Source organism: Polypterus senegalus, chromosome 1 (genome assembly GCF_016835505.1).
Source record: "Polypterus senegalus isolate Bchr_013 chromosome 1, ASM1683550v1, whole genome shotgun sequence".
In the NCBI taxonomy this organism is placed as follows: domain Eukaryota; kingdom Metazoa; phylum Chordata; class Cladistia; order Polypteriformes; family Polypteridae; genus Polypterus; species Polypterus senegalus.
In genome coordinates this window covers 254,047,878-254,066,280 of record NC_053154.1, presented here as the reverse complement: position 1 = coordinate 254,066,280, position 18,403 = coordinate 254,047,878, and the positions used below count along the sequence as shown (strand labels likewise).

At 37.7% G+C, this 18,403-nt stretch overlaps 1 protein-coding gene across 8 annotated transcripts in view; it reads left to right on the top strand.

Annotated features, from left to right (window-relative positions):
- Nucleotides 1–18,403, top strand: part of plce1 (phospholipase C, epsilon 1) — a 310,281-nt gene that overhangs the window by 181,679 nt on the left and 110,199 nt on the right. For all 8 annotated transcript variants that reach the window (XM_039772108.1, XM_039772100.1, XM_039772116.1 and 5 more), the window contains one exon: nucleotides 614–930. In XM_039772108.1, coding sequence (XP_039628042.1) covers nucleotides 614–930 — 317 coding nt within the window. The remainder of the gene's footprint in view (nucleotides 1–613; nucleotides 931–18,403) is intronic.

Genomic DNA, 18,403 nt, shown 5'->3' with positions numbered 1-18,403 from the left:
TTTCTGTAAGCAAGTATCACTGAGAACCATAACCAACCCCTCAACTGGATATCATCCATTACAGGTTACACCCATGCTTATAAATACTGGGCAAGTTCAGAGTTGTCATTTACCATAACACAGACATTTTTGTGATGTGTAACAAAAATTTGTGCTCCTGGAGAAAAAAACACAGGTTTATATTTGTTATTGCTAATTTGTTTATTGCCAAACTATCATCCATAAATTTAAAATAATTTCTAATATTATCTTATAGATAATACTAATTTCTAATATAGTAATTTTGATTATCTTCCATGTGCTGTATCTTTCCATATCACCCATTTTAATGACTTGGGGTCTTTTTCCATGCAGATTTTAACATAGATAAATTGAAGATACACTAAAAATATAAGAAAAAACTGAAGGTAAACCAAAAGTAGGAAATATAGTGCTTTTAAGTACATATCAACTCAAGACCCCATTCATAAAATATCACTTACAACTGATTTAATGGTTTGGAGAAAAAGGCATATATTTTTAACTGCTAAAGGTGATAAATGTTTTTAAGTTCTTTTTCTGATTTGTTAAGTTTCATCTCAAATTTTGTTGTTTACTCCTTTATTTTCTTTAGATCGTCAGTTGTACTCAACCATGGCGGGTTCAAATGCTGTACCATCAAATGTAGCAGGCATCAGTAAAGAACTTGTGGATTTAAGGCATCTGATCCAGTTTCCTGAAGAGATTGCCAGCATTCTGACAGAACAAGAGCAAGAACTATACTGCAGAGTTCTTCCTATGGATTACCTTTGCTTCTTAACTAAGGATTTGAGCAGCATAGATTGTCAGCACAGGCAGTCTCTTCTTAAAATGTCTGTGGCTGCACCTGCCTTCTCTGAAAATAGCATCAGCAGCAATACCATTGAAGATCTTGTTGCACGCTTTAATGAGGTAGGAAGATGTGAAACATTTGTCTTTCGACTTCTTGCAGTTTGTTTTTAATTTTCTGATAAGAAATCATGCCAAATTGTGTGAGTCTGAGTGTCCCTTATTCCATTGTAATAATAACTTCAGAAGTACTGTAAATACACAGCATGTATTTTAGTTAATACATTCATGTACTGTTTATAAATCCTGTGGAGTAATGGTTTGTAATATATTTTTAAATGTGTATAGAATATAAGGAACCTTTCTAATATTTAAATAATCTTAACATGAACAGTGTTTGTCATCATTATGTTTTTAATCAGTTTAAACTTGTTCAAACAGTATTGTTTAAAAATGCTTGTTTAGAACATTAAAACAATTTTGATGAGAAAAAAACATTTAGTCCAAAAAAGCTAACAATCCTGTTTGCCTGATTTTTCCAAAATAATGTCAAGTTGAATTTTCAAAGTTCCTAAAGCATTATTTTCTGCCACAGTGCTTACTAATTTATTCTATATGTCTATGGTTCTCTGTTCAAAGGAAAACTTACTAATGTTTGTGCAAAATCTACATTTGACAAGTTGCCAGCTGTGTTCACATGTTCTTTTTGAAGAACTTAATTTAAGGGAACCACTGGGATCCATTGTATTAATTTATTTCATGATTTAAAAGACTTCAGTCATATCACCTCCTAAATCTGATCTGACCTAATCTGTTTAGGTGAATCAATATTAACATTGTTTAAATGTTTTACAACCAGCGTTTCTTGCATAAGCCCCTGTTATGAGAGTGTATGCACTGAGTTATGAAGTCCCTCAAAGTATCACTCTAGCTCATTCCACCAATCCTTAATTGAGGACAAAAATACTTCACCCTTGCGGAGAATATTTTGGGTGATGTCACAACTTGCCCTTCCTAAATCATTGAATGGTTTGCCAGAACATTTGAGGCAGTCCAGAAGTAATTCTACATGGACTTAGAAAACTTTTTTCCATTCACTTCAGCTGCTCCTGCAGCTGCTGAATGTTTAGCTTATTGGTACCACTCAGTCCAATCCAGAGACTGGCCTGCTAACACTGAATGGAAGGCAGCCTCTTTCTTTACTACATGGGATCATGAGGTTGTCCAACAAATCAGTATAGCCATAGCAGTTTGGGGGAAATTGTACCAGATTGTGGTGGTGAAGATGGACCCAAGCTTTTCTTTTTTTTTCTTTTTTTGCATTTTCTTTTTTTTATTTAAATCAAATAACATTTCATACATGCAAGTCAAGTTTAACAAAACTAGGTTCAAAACACATCAAACCCCAACCATGAGTAATAGACCTAGGCCAGCAGAGTAAAACTTTAAACTAGTAAAAATAAGTAAATAGATAAATTAGTAAATGAATAAAAATAAATAGAATAAAAAAGAGGGGAGAGAATCTGCTTCCTCAATTTAAATGCTTATTCTAAAATGTTATTGATTAGATCCTGGGTTTTGAAAACGTTTTGTACCGATACTCTAAGTTAGAATTTGACTGTTTCCAATTTCAAATAGTACATTATTTAACATCAGTTACCCACTAACTTAATATAGATGAGTTAGGATTCTTCCAGTTAGGCAAGATAAGTCTACGTGTCATTAGTGTAGTAAAGGCAATCACAGTTTTATTTGTCCTTCTCCACTTTAAGCCCATCTGGAAGTATACCAAACACAGCTGTGAATGGATTAGGATTAATAGTGACACTAAGGCTGTCTGAAAGGCATTTAAAGATTTTGGTCCAGAATGATGTTAATTTGGTGCATGCCCAAAACGTGTGGCCCGGTGAGGCCGGAACTTGATTGCAGCATTCACAGGTTGGATTTGCCCTGGAAACATTTTGGACAATTTTAAGTGAGACAGATATAATTTTGAGCTGTAATTGTATGTTTTGCACATACAGAGCTCAAGTGTATTCGGTGCATTGCTACCTTCTACTCCTTTTCTGAGATGTTGAGTGAGAGATCCTTTTCCCACTGTACACTTGGATTTTTGAAAGGGAGAGACTGTAAAATGTTTTATATATTAAGGAGATGCTGTCTGAGTCCTCAAGATTGATCAGTTTTTTTCCAGCATAGCTGTAGGTGGGAGTTGAGGAAAATTGGGCAGGTTTTGTTTAACGAAGTTTCTAATTTGAAGGTAGTGAAAAAAATTTGTTGCTGGAAAGTAAAATTTGGAGTATAATTGTTCGTAGGATGCAAAGATGTTGTCTATGTACAGATCTCTAAGTGATTTAATCCTGAGTGTTTTCCAGACATTAAAAACTGTGTACATTTGAGAGGTTGGAAAAAGGTAGTTCTCGTGCAGAGGTGCCACAGATAAAAGCTTCTCTATTTTAAAATACTTCCTACATTGGTTCCATATTCTAAGTGACTTAAGCACAATTGGGTCATTAGTGTATTGGCGATGACTTGTACTTATTTGGGTACAAAGCAAGGAATATAAATAGGTACTGCAGGATTTTATTTCTATTGTGGACCAAGCCTGTGTATGTTCATCTATTTGTGTCAATGTCCAGGTTTTTATCAATTGTATATTTGCTGCACAGTAATAAAATTGAACGTTATGTAGAACCATGCCACCTTTCACATTAGGTCTTTGTAGGGCCACCATTTGGATATGTGGATGTTTTGAATTCCAAATAAATGAGGTTATGGTTGAATCAAATTCCTTAAAAAATGATTTATTGATGTATATTGGAATATTTTGAAATAGAATAAGAAGCTTAGGAAGGATATCAATCTTGACAATGTTAATTCTTCCAGCTAAAGTGAGATGAAGGGTATGCCATCTATGCAAATCTTGCATAATTTTTTTCATACAGGCGGCAAAATTTTGTTGATAAAGAGCTTTATGTTTACTTGTGATGTTTATCCCTAGGTATTTAAACTGATCTGCAATAATGAAAGGGAAGGTGTCCAATCTAATATCGTGTGCTTGAGAATTCACTGGAAAGAGCACACTTTTATTCAAATTAATTTTGAGACCAGAAATATTTTGAAATTCTGCTAGTGCAGCTAGGACTGCAGGCACAGTATTTTGTGGATCTGATATACAGTGGTGTGCAAAACTATTTGCCCTCTTCCTGATTTCATATTCTTTTGCATGTTTGTCACACAAAATGTTTCTGATCATCAAACACATTTAACCATTAGTCAAATATAACACAAGTAAACACAAAATGCAGTTTTTAAATGATGGTTTTATTATTTAGGGAGAAAAAAATCCAAACCTACATGGCCCTGTGTGAAAAAGTAATTGCCCCCTGAACCTAATAACTGGTTGGGCCACCCTTAGCAGCAATAACTGCAATCAAGCGTTTGCGATAACTTGCAATGAGTCTTTTCCAGCGCTCTGGAGGAATTTTGGCCCACTCATCTTTGCAGAATTGTTGTAATTCAGCTTTATTTGAGGGTTTTCTAGCATGAACCGCCTTTTTAAGGTCATGCCATAGCATCTCAATTGGATTCAGGTCAGGACTTTGACTAGGCCCCTCCAAAGTCTTCATTTTGTTTTTCTTCAGCCATTCGGAGGTGGATTTGCTGGTGTGTTTTGGGTCATTGTCCTGTTGCATCACCCAAGATCGCTTCAGCTTGAGTTGACGAACAGATCGCCGGACATTCTCCTTCAGGATTTTTTGGTAGAGAGTAGAATTCATGGTTCCATCTATCACAGCAAGCCTTCCAGGTCCTGAAGCAGCAAAACAACCCCAGACCATCACACTACCACCATCATATTTTACTGTTGGTATGATGTTCTTTATCTGAAATGCTGTGTTCCTTTTACGCCAGATGTAACGGGACATTTGCCTTCCAAAAAGTTCAACTTTTGTCTCATCAGTCCACAAAGTATTTTCCCAAAAGTCTTGGCAATCATTGAGATGTTTCTTAGCAAAATTGAGACGAGCCCTAATGTTCTTTTGCTTAACAGTGGTTTGCGTCTTGGAAATCTGCCATGCAGGCCGTTTTTGCCCAGTCTCTTTCTTATGGTGGAGTCGTGAACACTGACCTTAATTGAGGCAAGTGAGGCCTGCAGTTCTTTAGATGTTGTCCTGGGGTCTTTTGTGACCTCTCGGATGAGTCGTCTCTGCGCTCTTGGGGTAATTTTGGTCGGCCGGGCACTTCTGGGAAGGTTCACCACTGTTCAATGTTTTTGCCATTTGTGGATAATGGCTCTCACTGTGGTTCGCTGGAGTCCCAAAGCTTTAGAAATGGCTTTATAACCTTTACCAGACTGATAGATCTCAATTACTTCTGTTCTCATTTGTTCCTGAATTTCTTTGGATCTTGGCATGATGTCTAGCTTTTGAGGTGCTTTTGGTCTACTTCTCTGTGTCAGGCAGCTCCTATTTAAGTGATTTCTTGATTGAAACAGGTGTGGCAGTAATCAGGCCTGGGGGTGGCTACGGAAATTGAATTCAGGTGTGATACACCACAGTTAGGTTATTTTTTAACAAGGGGGCAATTACTTTTTCACACAGGGCCATGTAGGTTTGGATTTTTTTTCTCCCTAAATAATAAAAACCATCATTCAAAAACTGCATTTTGTGTTTACTTCTGTTATATTTGACTAATGGTTAAATGTGTTTGATGATCAGAAACATTTTATGTGACAAACATGCAAAAGAATAAGAAATCAGGAAGGGGGCAAATAGTTTTTCACACCACTGTATACAGTACTATATTATATGCATATAGAGAAATTTTCTGTTCAAGGCCTTCTCTAATAATCCCCTTTATCTCATAAGCATTTCTACAGTGAACTTCCAGTGGCTCAATGGCGATTGCAAAAAGCAGTGGTGACAAGGGTCATCCTTGTCTAGTACCACATTCTACAGTAGTTTGAAGTAGTCTGAATTAATGTTGTTAATACAAACTGAAGCTTCTGGTCTGGTATACAGTAGTTTGATCCATGCACAAATGTTTGGGCCAAACCCAAATTTCTCCAATATAGTGAAAAGGTTATTCAGCCATATCAAATGCTTTTTCTGCATCCAACGATAATAATATCATTGGGGTGTTTGACTTTGTGGGCGAATATATTACATTAAACAGGCATAGAAGATTGGAAGCTAAGTGTCTGCCTTTAATAAATCCAGTTTGGTCTTGTGATATTACTGAAGGAAGCACTTTCTCAATCCTTGGGAGAGTATCTTAACATCATTATTCAGAAGTGAAATTGGTCTGTATGATGCAAAATAAGTCCTTATTTTGTTTAGGAAAGACTGTAATTAATGCTTGGCGAAAAGTTTGAGGTAGAATTTTATTGTTTCTAGCTTCTGTAAATGCTGCTAATAAAAGGGGAGCCAGCTTAATTGAGAATTTTTTATAAATTGTTAGGGTAGCCATCAGGGCCCACTGTTTTCCCACTCTGAAGGGACATTATAGCATTAAAAGTGGCTGAAGACGACAGCTGCGAGATGAGTATGTGGTGTAACAACCGACCCCTTTACCCAGCCAGCAGCTACACCTCCAAGACCTGTGGCCTGGATAATTTACTGAGAAATAATCTAACTATCAAGCCGTACTTCTAACCAATTAAACTTTTCCCCACAATCGACGGTGTAAATATAATACACAAAAACAGGATGTAAAATGAAACAGATTAAATGTATTAAATGAAACAAGACATGCAAAAAATAGAAAACAGATATAAATATAAATATCCCTCCACCCCAGCAACAACAAGACACCACCAAATATAAATACAACAAAAACCCTCCCTTGTCCCTGTAACATATAACACACTACACGAATAGCAAAATGACTGATAAACTGAATGATTGTGAACTTGAGTCCGACTATAAAATTGTCCTGAATACAGATGACTGAAATAGCGGTAAATGCGTTGTTTGATTTTCCCAGCGATTGGAGTAACCTCACCGTGATTCCTTGGCGTATGGTGGATGGCGAATTGACCCCGGGGTCTCAGCAGATGGAGGTTGAAAGACAGTCCGGCAAAATGAAAAGCAAACTGGTGAAAAGGCGCGATGTGAAAAAACAGCAAGCAAGTTGAAACGTGGTTGAAAAAAAATGGTCTCCTTTCTCCTTCTTCTCTCCTTCCCTCTCTTTTTCTCTTCTCCTTCCTGATTACTTAAATAGTCTATGTGACGGCTGTGATTGATTAATTAAGAACAGGTGTTTTCCAGGTTTGCGGCTGTGGTCTCCTTCCATCATCCGTCCTCCTTTACGGGGACAGCATTAACTGACACACATACAAACAGCAAACGGGACAATGAAACGAGACGCACTCAGAACTGACATTTAACACTAACTACGTGGCCCCGCTACAGTGGGGCTTAATGATTTTAGGTCTATGATCAAAGGGGCATGGTCGGAGATAACAATAGCATTGTACTTACAAGATTTAATCTCTTTTCAATGAACAATTAAAAGATTAATCTACTTCGCCATCCTCAGTAATGTTAATGATTCCATAAGAATGAGATTCAGTAAGTGACATTCAAGAATACCAGTGGCCGAAATGAGAGTATATTTTTTGTGATAGGGTGAGATATTCAGCATCTTGTGAGGACCTTTGAAAACTTCCACTGCTACTATGGATTCAGGTTGCTAGTTGAGGTTGTTTAAACAAATAGGTGTTGTGTGTGTGGACAGTTCACACTGGGGATACACAGTACAAGCCTCAGCTCATTGCGAGAAGGCCCAGGGACAGACCCCATCATTTTAAAGAATTATGTTTCTTGGTTAGCCTGAGAACTTTTGGGAATTCCCAGGAAGAAGTTAGAACATTTTGCTGAGAACTGGATGGCCTTCATCTGTCCAGGTCAGCATATTTTCCATTGCCACCTTCATCAGAAAGAGTAGGTTGAAATCAAAAGTGTCAAAATAGATTTCAATTAACAGCATATTTTAAGAGTCACATCACATGGTATAATCCAATATTGTGCTAGAAAATACCCATTCATAGAATTACCAAGAAGGTTACACTGCTATTTAGTCAGCATTCCATAAAATCTTAGAAGAATGAAGCTGTATAAAAGTAGTATATTTTATTTTTTCAATGTGTCATGACTAATTGTGATAATTTAGAGCACACTGGTTAAGTAGCCTTGTGCACGTGTTTTACAAACTTCTTTTTTAGATTGGCAATATACAGTAATACTTTCCTAAGAGCCTATTTTAGGTTCTGCATGCCAACTTTTGGTTATGAAAATGCATAGAATACAGTATTCTTTAAATCACTCAATTTATAGTTGTTAATAAATCTACTTTGTATGTCTTTGGGCTGAAGGAGAGAATCTGATACCTAACAACGTAACATCTTAATAAATGCATGTGCTTAAAAAGTTCTAGAAATGTTGAGTGAATCAACTGAAAAACATTACAGTCTTAAAGAAAGAAAGCAAATTATATCTATAAACATATTTTCATGCTATTTTTTTAAAAATATTTTATCTGATCCATGAATATGGTTAAGTACCCATCATAATAATGTGATTGGAATAACAAAACAAAAATACCAAAAAATATAATTTTGCTAACAGATGCTTCTTTTGTAAAATATTTGTTCACTCTAAGGACTTTACTCCATTTGCTCCATACAAAGAATGCAAACACAAAAACTTACAAGTATTCTTTTTAATTATACACTGTGAAAAACATTCTTTTCCAAATTATATAGTATTGTTAATACTTTGAAAAGAATAACAGATTTTTCAAAATTATTTGACTCCAGCAAATACACCATTTCATAAATGTCCTACCATTGATGTCAGTCAGTTTGGCATTGTACTTATTTTTTATTTTAAAATACTTGATTCAGTCTGTTTTGTTTGTGCTTTACTCCAGAAGTTTAGTTAGTCAAGGACACCTTTTATTCATTAGCTTTGACTTTGTGGTATTCTATTATATTACATTATGATTACATTGGCTTGTACAGCAACTTATTTTAAAATGCATTGGCAAACTCTGTAGAATTCCTGTAGTCTTTGTCTGCTATGTTAAAGCCAAAAAGGATTAAAATGATAAAGTCATTACATTCATCTGAAGAAAATTGTCCCATTTTTCAGGCTTCCCATGTGCAGGCAAAAATTAATGTGAAAGACTTACAAAGTACTTTTTTTAGTCTCTTAAGAATGTTGCCACTTAAGTAAGGAATAAATTGTATACCATGTGTCAGTTTGTCCATATGTTTGGTGTTATAATCACCTAACCTTTATATTGCTTTTTAACTAAATTAGAAGAATTCATTCATTTTTTTAACTATTTTGAGCATAAATTATATTTTGACAGCCCATCAATGGAAAGAAATATAACAAAAATTAAGAATTTAGGTACTGTAAGTGAGAAATAGCAGCCTTACTTATTCTCTCCCTCAATGATGTACCTTTAAAAAGAGTTTAGCAGCATGAGTTCATGACCTATGACAAAACATAACAGAGCTTCTTGGCCTCATTTGGCAACTGCAGTGATCTTTGTTCCCAGTGGAAAAGGCAACTAGGTAACTGTTCCTAGGAAAAATCTTCAACAAACTGAAAACACCCTTCTTAGCCAGAATTTTTCTTTGTTTCTTTCTACATTTTGTTATTAAATCTTTATACAATGAGTTATAAAAATAATGGGATAAATTGTAAAGATAATGTGGATTTTTTTGGAAATACGTATCTAGAAATCAACCACTGAAGCCTAGAAAGGGCTTTGTTTTCAGAAAAATGGATGGAAATACGAATCTCTCACTTCAGAAAAATGGGCAGGAGTTGAATTTGCATGCTGGTACAATGAGTAGCTGAGGTCATGGCATTGCCAGTTCAGTTACATGCTACTTTTATGTCTGTGTAGAGTTTTCATGTTGCGGTAGGCTGGCGCCCTGCCCACGGTTTGCTTACCTGCCTTGCGCCCTGTGTTGGCTGGGATTGGCTCCAGCAGACCCCCGTGACCCTGTAGTTAGGATATAGAGGGTTGGATAATGGATGGATGGATGGACGGAGTTTTCATGTTTGTGAATATAATTTCAATTATCCCTTCATGAGTTTACTAAAATTATGGTATTAGAGAGAAATGAGAAAAACAATATGTTAATGAAAAAACAACAATATATTTTTACTCTATGATTATATTCTTTATGCCCAAATTCAACACACATTTTAAAAATTTTGGGCCACAACTATACTCAAAGAAATATCTAGTCCCAAAACCTCCTGGTATCTTTTCTATCAATACCGAATGAGTGCACAACCCTTTGCAGGCTGCTACAATATGTGTGTCCTGTAGAAACATGCCATCTAAGTATTCCTAATTTAAACCCCTGAATCAAAGGAAGATAAAGCTGTGTTTCCCTCAAGGATGAATATAGTTACTGGCCCAGAAAATTAATATCCTGAAGCTGTTCTGTTAATTGAATATGCTTAATTAAAATTGTTCCCTTTCACTTTATTCACTCATTTTCTCCTAAAGTTTACTGTTCTTATTGGCAATTCTGGTATATTTGGTTTGTTTGTTGTAATGTCCCTTCATACAGTATTCATAGTTGTAACATTTCACATAAATATATTTATATTAATGATTTTCCCTTTTTGATTGTCTGTTTTACTTCCCCCATGGCATTATAATGAAAATGGTTCAGCAAACTGATGAACAGCTATTTAATGCATGTCTTGGTTGGCTTAACACACCTTTTCTATATTGTGTAGAGAGTATTGTCAGTGCCCAATGAATGACAGACTGGGGTGGCAATACAGTGTATTCCATTTTCCAGGGAACCATAACCCTCAACCTGTCTGGGAAAACCTGTGCCAGAGTGCTCCAATAGATATTCTTGACAATAGTCATATCTGAAATCTTAGATGAGTCTGTCAGTCCTCTAAATTGTTTTGTGATTCTAAAGAAACCTTCAAACTACATACTCTAACTGCATTTGGCTCAATTCCTGTGTTTGTGTAATACGGGTTGTGTTGTGTACTTAAAATTAAATTGGATCTTGTTAAATTGGATGTATGTGGCATATAACAACTAATTTGTAATTTTTCATAGACAAGATATTAAGATACGGCTGCAGCCCAGGGAGTGTATGTTTTGATGGTCTGAGAATTGAAATTCTACAATGATTTTTTTTCCCATGGCTTTTACTGACAGTGATCTCCATTGTGAACTGGTAACTCTGTTTTGGTGAAAATGAATATGCCCAAGCCGAAGTTGTGCTTCTCCTCCAGAAAGGAGTGATTTACTCTCCATTTGGTGTGGAAGATGCAGTATCCGCATGAGGAAGAGTTTAAGTGAAGAAGAAGAACAAGTTGCTTCACAAATGACAGTAAAAGTAACTGTCCAACTGACAAAAGATCAGTGCAACAGCAGTAATCACACTCAAGGCATGCTGGAGAAATTTTATATTATGTATGGCATGAAAGTGCCAGAGAATTGTCAAGATGTAACCAAATATTTTCTAAGGGAAGTCTAGTCTGACCTTTATAAGGAAATGTAGATGGAAAATAAGACAAGATGAGAAAAATTATCTTATAGACTGAAGAATGTACTATTTTACCTAATTTAGAATTATTTGTGCTTTTTACCACCACAACTTACTGTTGATCTTAGTTTGATTTGTTGCCATTGTTTAATAGGGCTTCAGCATCTTGGTTTTATTCAATGGTTGTTAGAAGTGCAGTTAAATAAATATGCAGTTCATGGGTCATTCTTGATATGTTTATAGAATCCTTCTCTAGGGTAGACGCTGTCCTCTTATGTAAGTCTGTAAGTTGAAAGCTGGGAAGCACATTTTTCTGGGAAGCAGCTTGCTGATATTTCCCTCTATCTGTAACCTTAAACTCACTGAGAAAGCCAAATGGGATGCCAAGTATTTGGTCCAAATCCCCTTTAACTACTTGGTGTGCTGGTTACAGCAGTCATGACTCATGGTAGTCATTTATATAATGTTTATATAACATAAAGATTTCAGTGTCATGTAGAGGTTCAGTAATTGGTTCTTATGCTTATTTCTGATTTTTCTATGTTAGATGAGTTATATAATAATGCTTTTGAGAGGTTAGCGTATGTAATAGAAGTACCAAAAAAAACCTCATAATGCTACTTTAGTTTTTTATAAATTACAACCAGTTCAGTTCAGTTCATCCCTTGTTGTTATTTCTGCTTTCCGGGAATAGCTACCAGAGCCTCACCATCCACTTCACCCGCTTCAGGAACAGCTCTCCCCGCAGGACATACTGTAAAGTCACTGAACTCCTAGTAACATGATTCTGTCTGCCCTGCACTGTGTACTGTACCCATGTGCTGGTTTACGTGTAATTGTAATGTATGTCTCTTGTTTTTAACTTATCTCATTTTCTGTATTTATTTATGCTGTTTATTTATTTTTTCATTCATTTATCTTCTGTTACTCTTATTTATTTACTGTATTTTTATACATTACTATATCTACAGCACAAGAATTTCTCAATGCTCTTACAGTGTATGTCAAAAAAAGATCTGTAATCTCTAATCTAATCCCTTATCTATGCCATCTATACTAATAAAAGAAAACTATTTTATGTTCTGAAATTAAGAACACAAATAAAGTAGGGAAAAGTACATTTCTTTTAAAATTATGAATATTTTGCTATTCATCCTGACAAGTTTATCTCCTTATTTTTAGTACAGTCATTCCTTTGAAACTAGTTTTATATTTGTAGCATTAATGAACAGAGTAATTGTGAATTTTCTTTTTCATAATTTAATAAGCTTTTTGAAAACATTTATTCTTATGTCCTTATCTGATACTGGTCTTAATTTGACACTTAAGCATATAAATGTAGTACATGAAGTAACTCATACATGAATTAACATTTTCTAAACTGGGACCATGTTTCTTTTGCAGAAAAAATTGTGAACTATTTCCTCTATCTCATGCACATATAAAAATAATAATAATAATAACTATTCTCAAATTGGGATAGGATAGGAAACACAGGTGTGCCGAAATAAATTTAAACAATAAACATGGCAAGCTAGGCAGCAATTGTAAACTTTAAATGCTTGCTTAAGTCAGATTTAATTTAAACAATAAGCAACTCTCATATGAGCTTGCATTAAAACTTACACTTAAGATCTGCACATTGTCCTGTGTTGTTCACCATCATCAATGACTTGATGATTATACTCTTCACATTTGCTCCTGGCACTATAAAAAACTGTCATCTCGCGGGGAAAATGAGACCTGCCTTGATTGGAAGGTGATGAAAGTACTGGTATTCATCAACTGCTTGGCATTGCTGCCTGATGCCAATGCGGATGGGCTGGCTGCATGGTCATCAGCCCGGAGCCACATTTCCCTGATGTTTCGCCACTTCGATCAAGAGCATCTTAGTCTGGTGGGGCATTGGTAGTCATGTCTCCCTAATACTTAAAAAAGATGGCCCTAGGATCTTTGCTCTACCCATTTTGTATCATTTCTCCTAAGCCAAAGCCAGAAACTTCCTTGCTATGCTTATACTCTGCTAGTTCTTTTATCACTTTCTTTTGCCTGGAACCGGTAATTCCAACTGTCTTCAGAAATCATTGGGTGGAGGTTCCAACAAAACCTTTGCAAGCAACTTCTACTGGGTAGATTGCTATCTTCCACCTTGCTTCCATGCACACCTCAACCAACTCCTTGTACTTTTACCCCTTCCTTTCAAAGGCTGCCTCTATTCTGTCTTCTCAAGAGACAGTGATTTCAGTCCTGGCAGGAACAGTCCACAGGGTGATGTCTGGTCGGGGTAGGGTTGTATCAATTTCTCTGTATAGGTCAACTCTCAGGTTACACTCACTTCCAAGCGGCAGTCTAGGCCACTGCCTCTGGGTGAGATTCTGTGCCCCTTCACCTTGTCTGACAAAAGTGGATCAGCCGCTCTGATATTATGGGACTGGTGCTATTCACTTCCAGTCATTGTTCCTCCAAGACCTCTGAGAGCTTCTGAATCTGGTCAAGTCGCAAACTGTATCTACCTTGGGTTAGAGCTGCCTTGAAGCCAAAAGGAATGTGGTGTAAACATAGGGTCTATTAAATGCATAGCTTACAGTAAATGTCTATCCGTTGCGTAGGTTACAGCCCGTGTTATGACCCTGTTAGACACATCTTCTAAATTTGTCCAGCTCCCTTCTTGTCTATGACTCACTGCCTTGATCTTATATCTGTCATCATCCATGTTGGTCACTTTCTGGATCATCCACTCTTTTCATTCCTTCTTTGCGGCTTTAGACCATATATATACTGTATATATACATATACATAGATAGCAAGGAAAAACTCTCATGATTTGGTTTTGCTGCCTGCTTATTTGAGTATTTGGTATTATCTTCTACTTGAATTGGGTGTTTTTAGGTTAAGGTTTATGTTATTAAGTTATTAAGTGCTCAAAATTCTTAATTGTTTAGGTGCCATAGTTTGTTTTTATAATGTCTTGGACACCATTATAGGTCTTTGATTGCTGAAATTGTGAGTTTCTGTTGTTAGGTCCAAGTGTTCATGTTTCTAGGGGTGTGGCCTTGGAGATTCTTACCTGTTTGTAATTGATGTGATGGGTTAAAAGGATGGCTAGAGGCTGTTTTCCTTATCTGATATGAAAACACCATAAAAACCTTTGTTCGAAGTTTTCTCACGTGTGTCTTCTGTGTTGATCTCTTGCTTGTTTCTTTCAACCTTGATTTTTGTCTGTTTTTCCTTTGATTTATATTTTATCACCTGGGTTCAGCCATTTTTGCTTTGCTATTCTCATCTTTACATTTACATTTACTCATTTGGCTCACTCTTTTAACCATGGCGACTTACAACATTTATGGTACAATTGGTTTTTATTTGTTTTGGTTTTCCAATTGGACACAGGCAGGTCAAGAGACTTGTTCACGGTCACACAGTCTCAGCAGCAGGATATGAATCTACAACCTCGAGGTTTGAAGTCCAAAGTCTTAACCTCTACACCACACTGCATCTCCTGGTTCTGCTTAAAAAGTCTTTGCAAAATAGATTGGATCAGTATTAACCACCCTGAGATATGTCATATTTTAATGCAAGATATTCAGGGGGGGCCCTGTCCGGGGTTTGTTTCCTGCCTTGCTCCCTGTGTTGGCAAGGATTGGCTCCAGCAGACCCCTATGACCCTGTAGTTAGGATATAGTGGGTTGGATAATGGATGGATGGATGGATTGATGGATATTTAGGGGGAGATGAAAACATTAAGAAAAACAAGTTCAGAAATTTCAGGCTTCTATAAAGCAACTAGCAGGGGCTGTAACCAATCTAACAATCACTATAAATGCCATGTCTAACCTGATACCCACAGTGAATTGCAGCCACAGTAACAAGCCTCATATCCTATATGCCACTTATAGCTCAGGGGATTCAAATGAATCTAGGAGATTTTTAAAATAATGTTGTATGGTGTTGGAAGTTCAACCAAAAACTTGATCAAACAAATGTAGTGTTTATTATGTCTCTGCTGGACAAAAAGCCTCTTCAGTGGCCATTGATTATGTATGATACAAACAACCACTTTTGCTTCTCCTTGAAATTGTTTATTCAAGAGTTTAGATAAAAAATTGAATCAGTGGTCCTGTAGAATCTAAAACCTATGGAGCTAAGCAAACCACGATTGGCAGCAGAGAACAGCAAACCCTAAAAAAGGAGCGATTGTGTTTTATATTGTTGTTTAAAAGAACACATGGTGTCTAACTGTACTAAACTTCAGGGAAACTAAAGTCACCACTCTACATTAGAGTTGGGAAGGTGGGGTCTTGTATTCAAACCCTGTACAAAAGTCTTTTTGTTATTTCTTTCGTTGTTAAAACACAGAGCACAGTGTAGAAAAATCCATAGGAAATGATGAACAATAGTAAGGCACAGAAATCACATGAAAAACTCCAATCTCTAGTGCATTCCTAATGAACCACCAGAAAATATGGAAGCTCCTTCCATAAATAGGGGGGAGGGCCATTCCTGGTGGTGATTGGCAGGTGGCGTCACCCTTAGGAAACCACCCACACAGGACAAGGGACATAACCTAGGCGTTTATCTGTTACAAACAGACACAAAGAAAAATGTACATAATAAACAAAAGAAACATTAATGCAAATAAATGTTACATTTGTACGTCATTGTTGTTATTGTTTACAGTTTGGACACATCATTGTTGTTATTGTTTATAGTTTGGACACGTCATTGTTGTTATTGTTTACATCCCTCCTTGGGCGGACGTGGAGATAGCAGGTGACATCTTCCATTCCGCTGTTGCTAAACTACAAACGCAGCACCCCGAGGCGCTTGTGCTAATTGCTGGAGACTTTAACCATGTGATGCTGGACAAAACATTACCTGCCTTCTCCCAGTATGTGGATTGTAACACCCGGGGAAATAGGATTATTGACCTACTGTATGCAAACATAAAGACACATACAGCGCTATCCCGCTGCCTGCGGCGCTTGGGAAAGCAGATCATAACCTTCTGCTTCAGCCTCACTACAAACTAAGAGTGAGGGAACTACCTACAACCACATGCTCATTCAGGAAGTGGTCCTCTGAGGCAGAGCAGGCTCTGAGAAACTGCTTTGAAACTACAGACTGGGATATCCTACAGGGATCATATAGTGAGAACACTGAGGAGGTTGTTGACTGCACTACTGACCACATCAACTTCTGTATGGACATTGTAGTTCCAGTAAGAACAGTGCGCTGCTATGCTAACAACAAGCCATGAATTACAAGTGACATCAAGGGCCTTTTGAACCAGAAGAAAAGGGCATTTAAAGGCGGTGATCAGCATGAGCTCAAGCGTGTGCAAAAGGAGCTCCGAGTCCAGCTCAGGGTGGTGAAAGAGCAGTACAGGAGAAAGCTGGAGCAGAAGTTGCAGGATAACAGCATGAAGGAAGTGTGGGATGAGATGAAGATTATCACTTGCTGCAGCTCTAAGTGGGGTGCCACCATCGAGAGAGACGTGGAGAGAGCAAACCAGATGAACAACTTCTTTAACAGGTTTGACCACCCTAACCCACTCTCACCTCAGAGTACTACACCCTCCACCCATCCTTCTGCTGATAGCAGCATAGGAGAGACATCCCCACACACAATTACAGCAGCCCAGGTAAGCAGAGAGCTGAGGAGACTTCGTGCCAGCAAAGCAGTGGGTCCAGATGAAGTATCACCTTGACTGCTGAAGGTCTATGCATTTGAGCTGGGCAGTCCTCTACAGCGCATCTTCAACCTGAGCCTGGAATAGGGGAGAGTCCTGAGGCTTTGGAAAACATCTTGCATTACCCCAGTCCCAAAGGTATCCCGTGCTAGTGAGCTGAATGACTTCCAGCATGTCGCTCTGACATGACATGTGATGAAGACCATGGAACGGCTGCTGCTTCACCACCTGAGGCCACAGGTCCACCACGCCCTCAACCCTCTGCAGTTCGCATACCAGGAAAAGGTGGGAACAGAGGATGCCATCATCTATATGCTACACCGATCCCTCTCCCACTAATTATATTTCTGGACTTCTCTAGCGCCTTCAACACCATCCAACCTCTGCTCCTTATGGACAAGCTGACAGAGATGGGAGTAAATTCATACCTGGTGGCATGGATCGTAGACTATCCTACAGACAGACCTCAGTATGTGCGTCTCGGAAACTGCAGGTCTGACATTGTGGTCAGCAACACAGGCGCGACTCAAACCACCTACAGCTGAAAACCAGCAAAACCAAGGAGCTGGTGGTGAATTTTAGAGGCCCAGGCCCCTCATGGACCCCGTGATCATCAGAGGTGACTGTGTACAGAGGGTGCAGACCTATAAATATCTGGGAGTACAGCTGGAAGGTAAATTGGACTGGACTGCCAATACTGATGCTCTGTGTAAAAGAAGGACAGAGCCGACTATACTTCCTTAGAAGGCTGGCGTCTTTCAATATCTGCAACAAGATGCTGCAGATGTTCTATCAGACGTTTGTGACTAGTGCCCTCTTCTACGCGGTGGTGTGCTGGGGAGGCAGCATAAAGAAGAGGACGCCTCACGCCTGGACAATCTGGTGAGGAAGGCAGGCTCTATTGTAGGCACGGAGCTGCACAGTCTGACATCCATGGCAGAGCGATGGACGCTGAGCAGGCTCCTGTCAGTCATGGAGAATCCACTGCATCCACTGAACAGTATCATCTCCAGACAGGGGAGCAGCTTCAGCAACAGACTGCTGTCACTTTCCTGCTCCACTGACAGACTGAGAAGATCGTTCCTCGCCAACACTATGTGACTCTTCAATTCCACCTGGGGGGGTAAACGTTAACATTATACAAAGTTATTGTCTGTTATACCTGCAGTTTTATCACTGTTTAATTTAATATTGTTTTTTATCAGTATGCTGCTGCTAGAGTATGTGAATTTCCCCTTGGAACTAATACAGTATCTATCTATCTATCTATCTATCTATCTATCTATCTATCTATCTATCTATCTATCTATCTATCTATCTATCTATCTATCTATCTATCTATCTATCTATCTATCTGATAT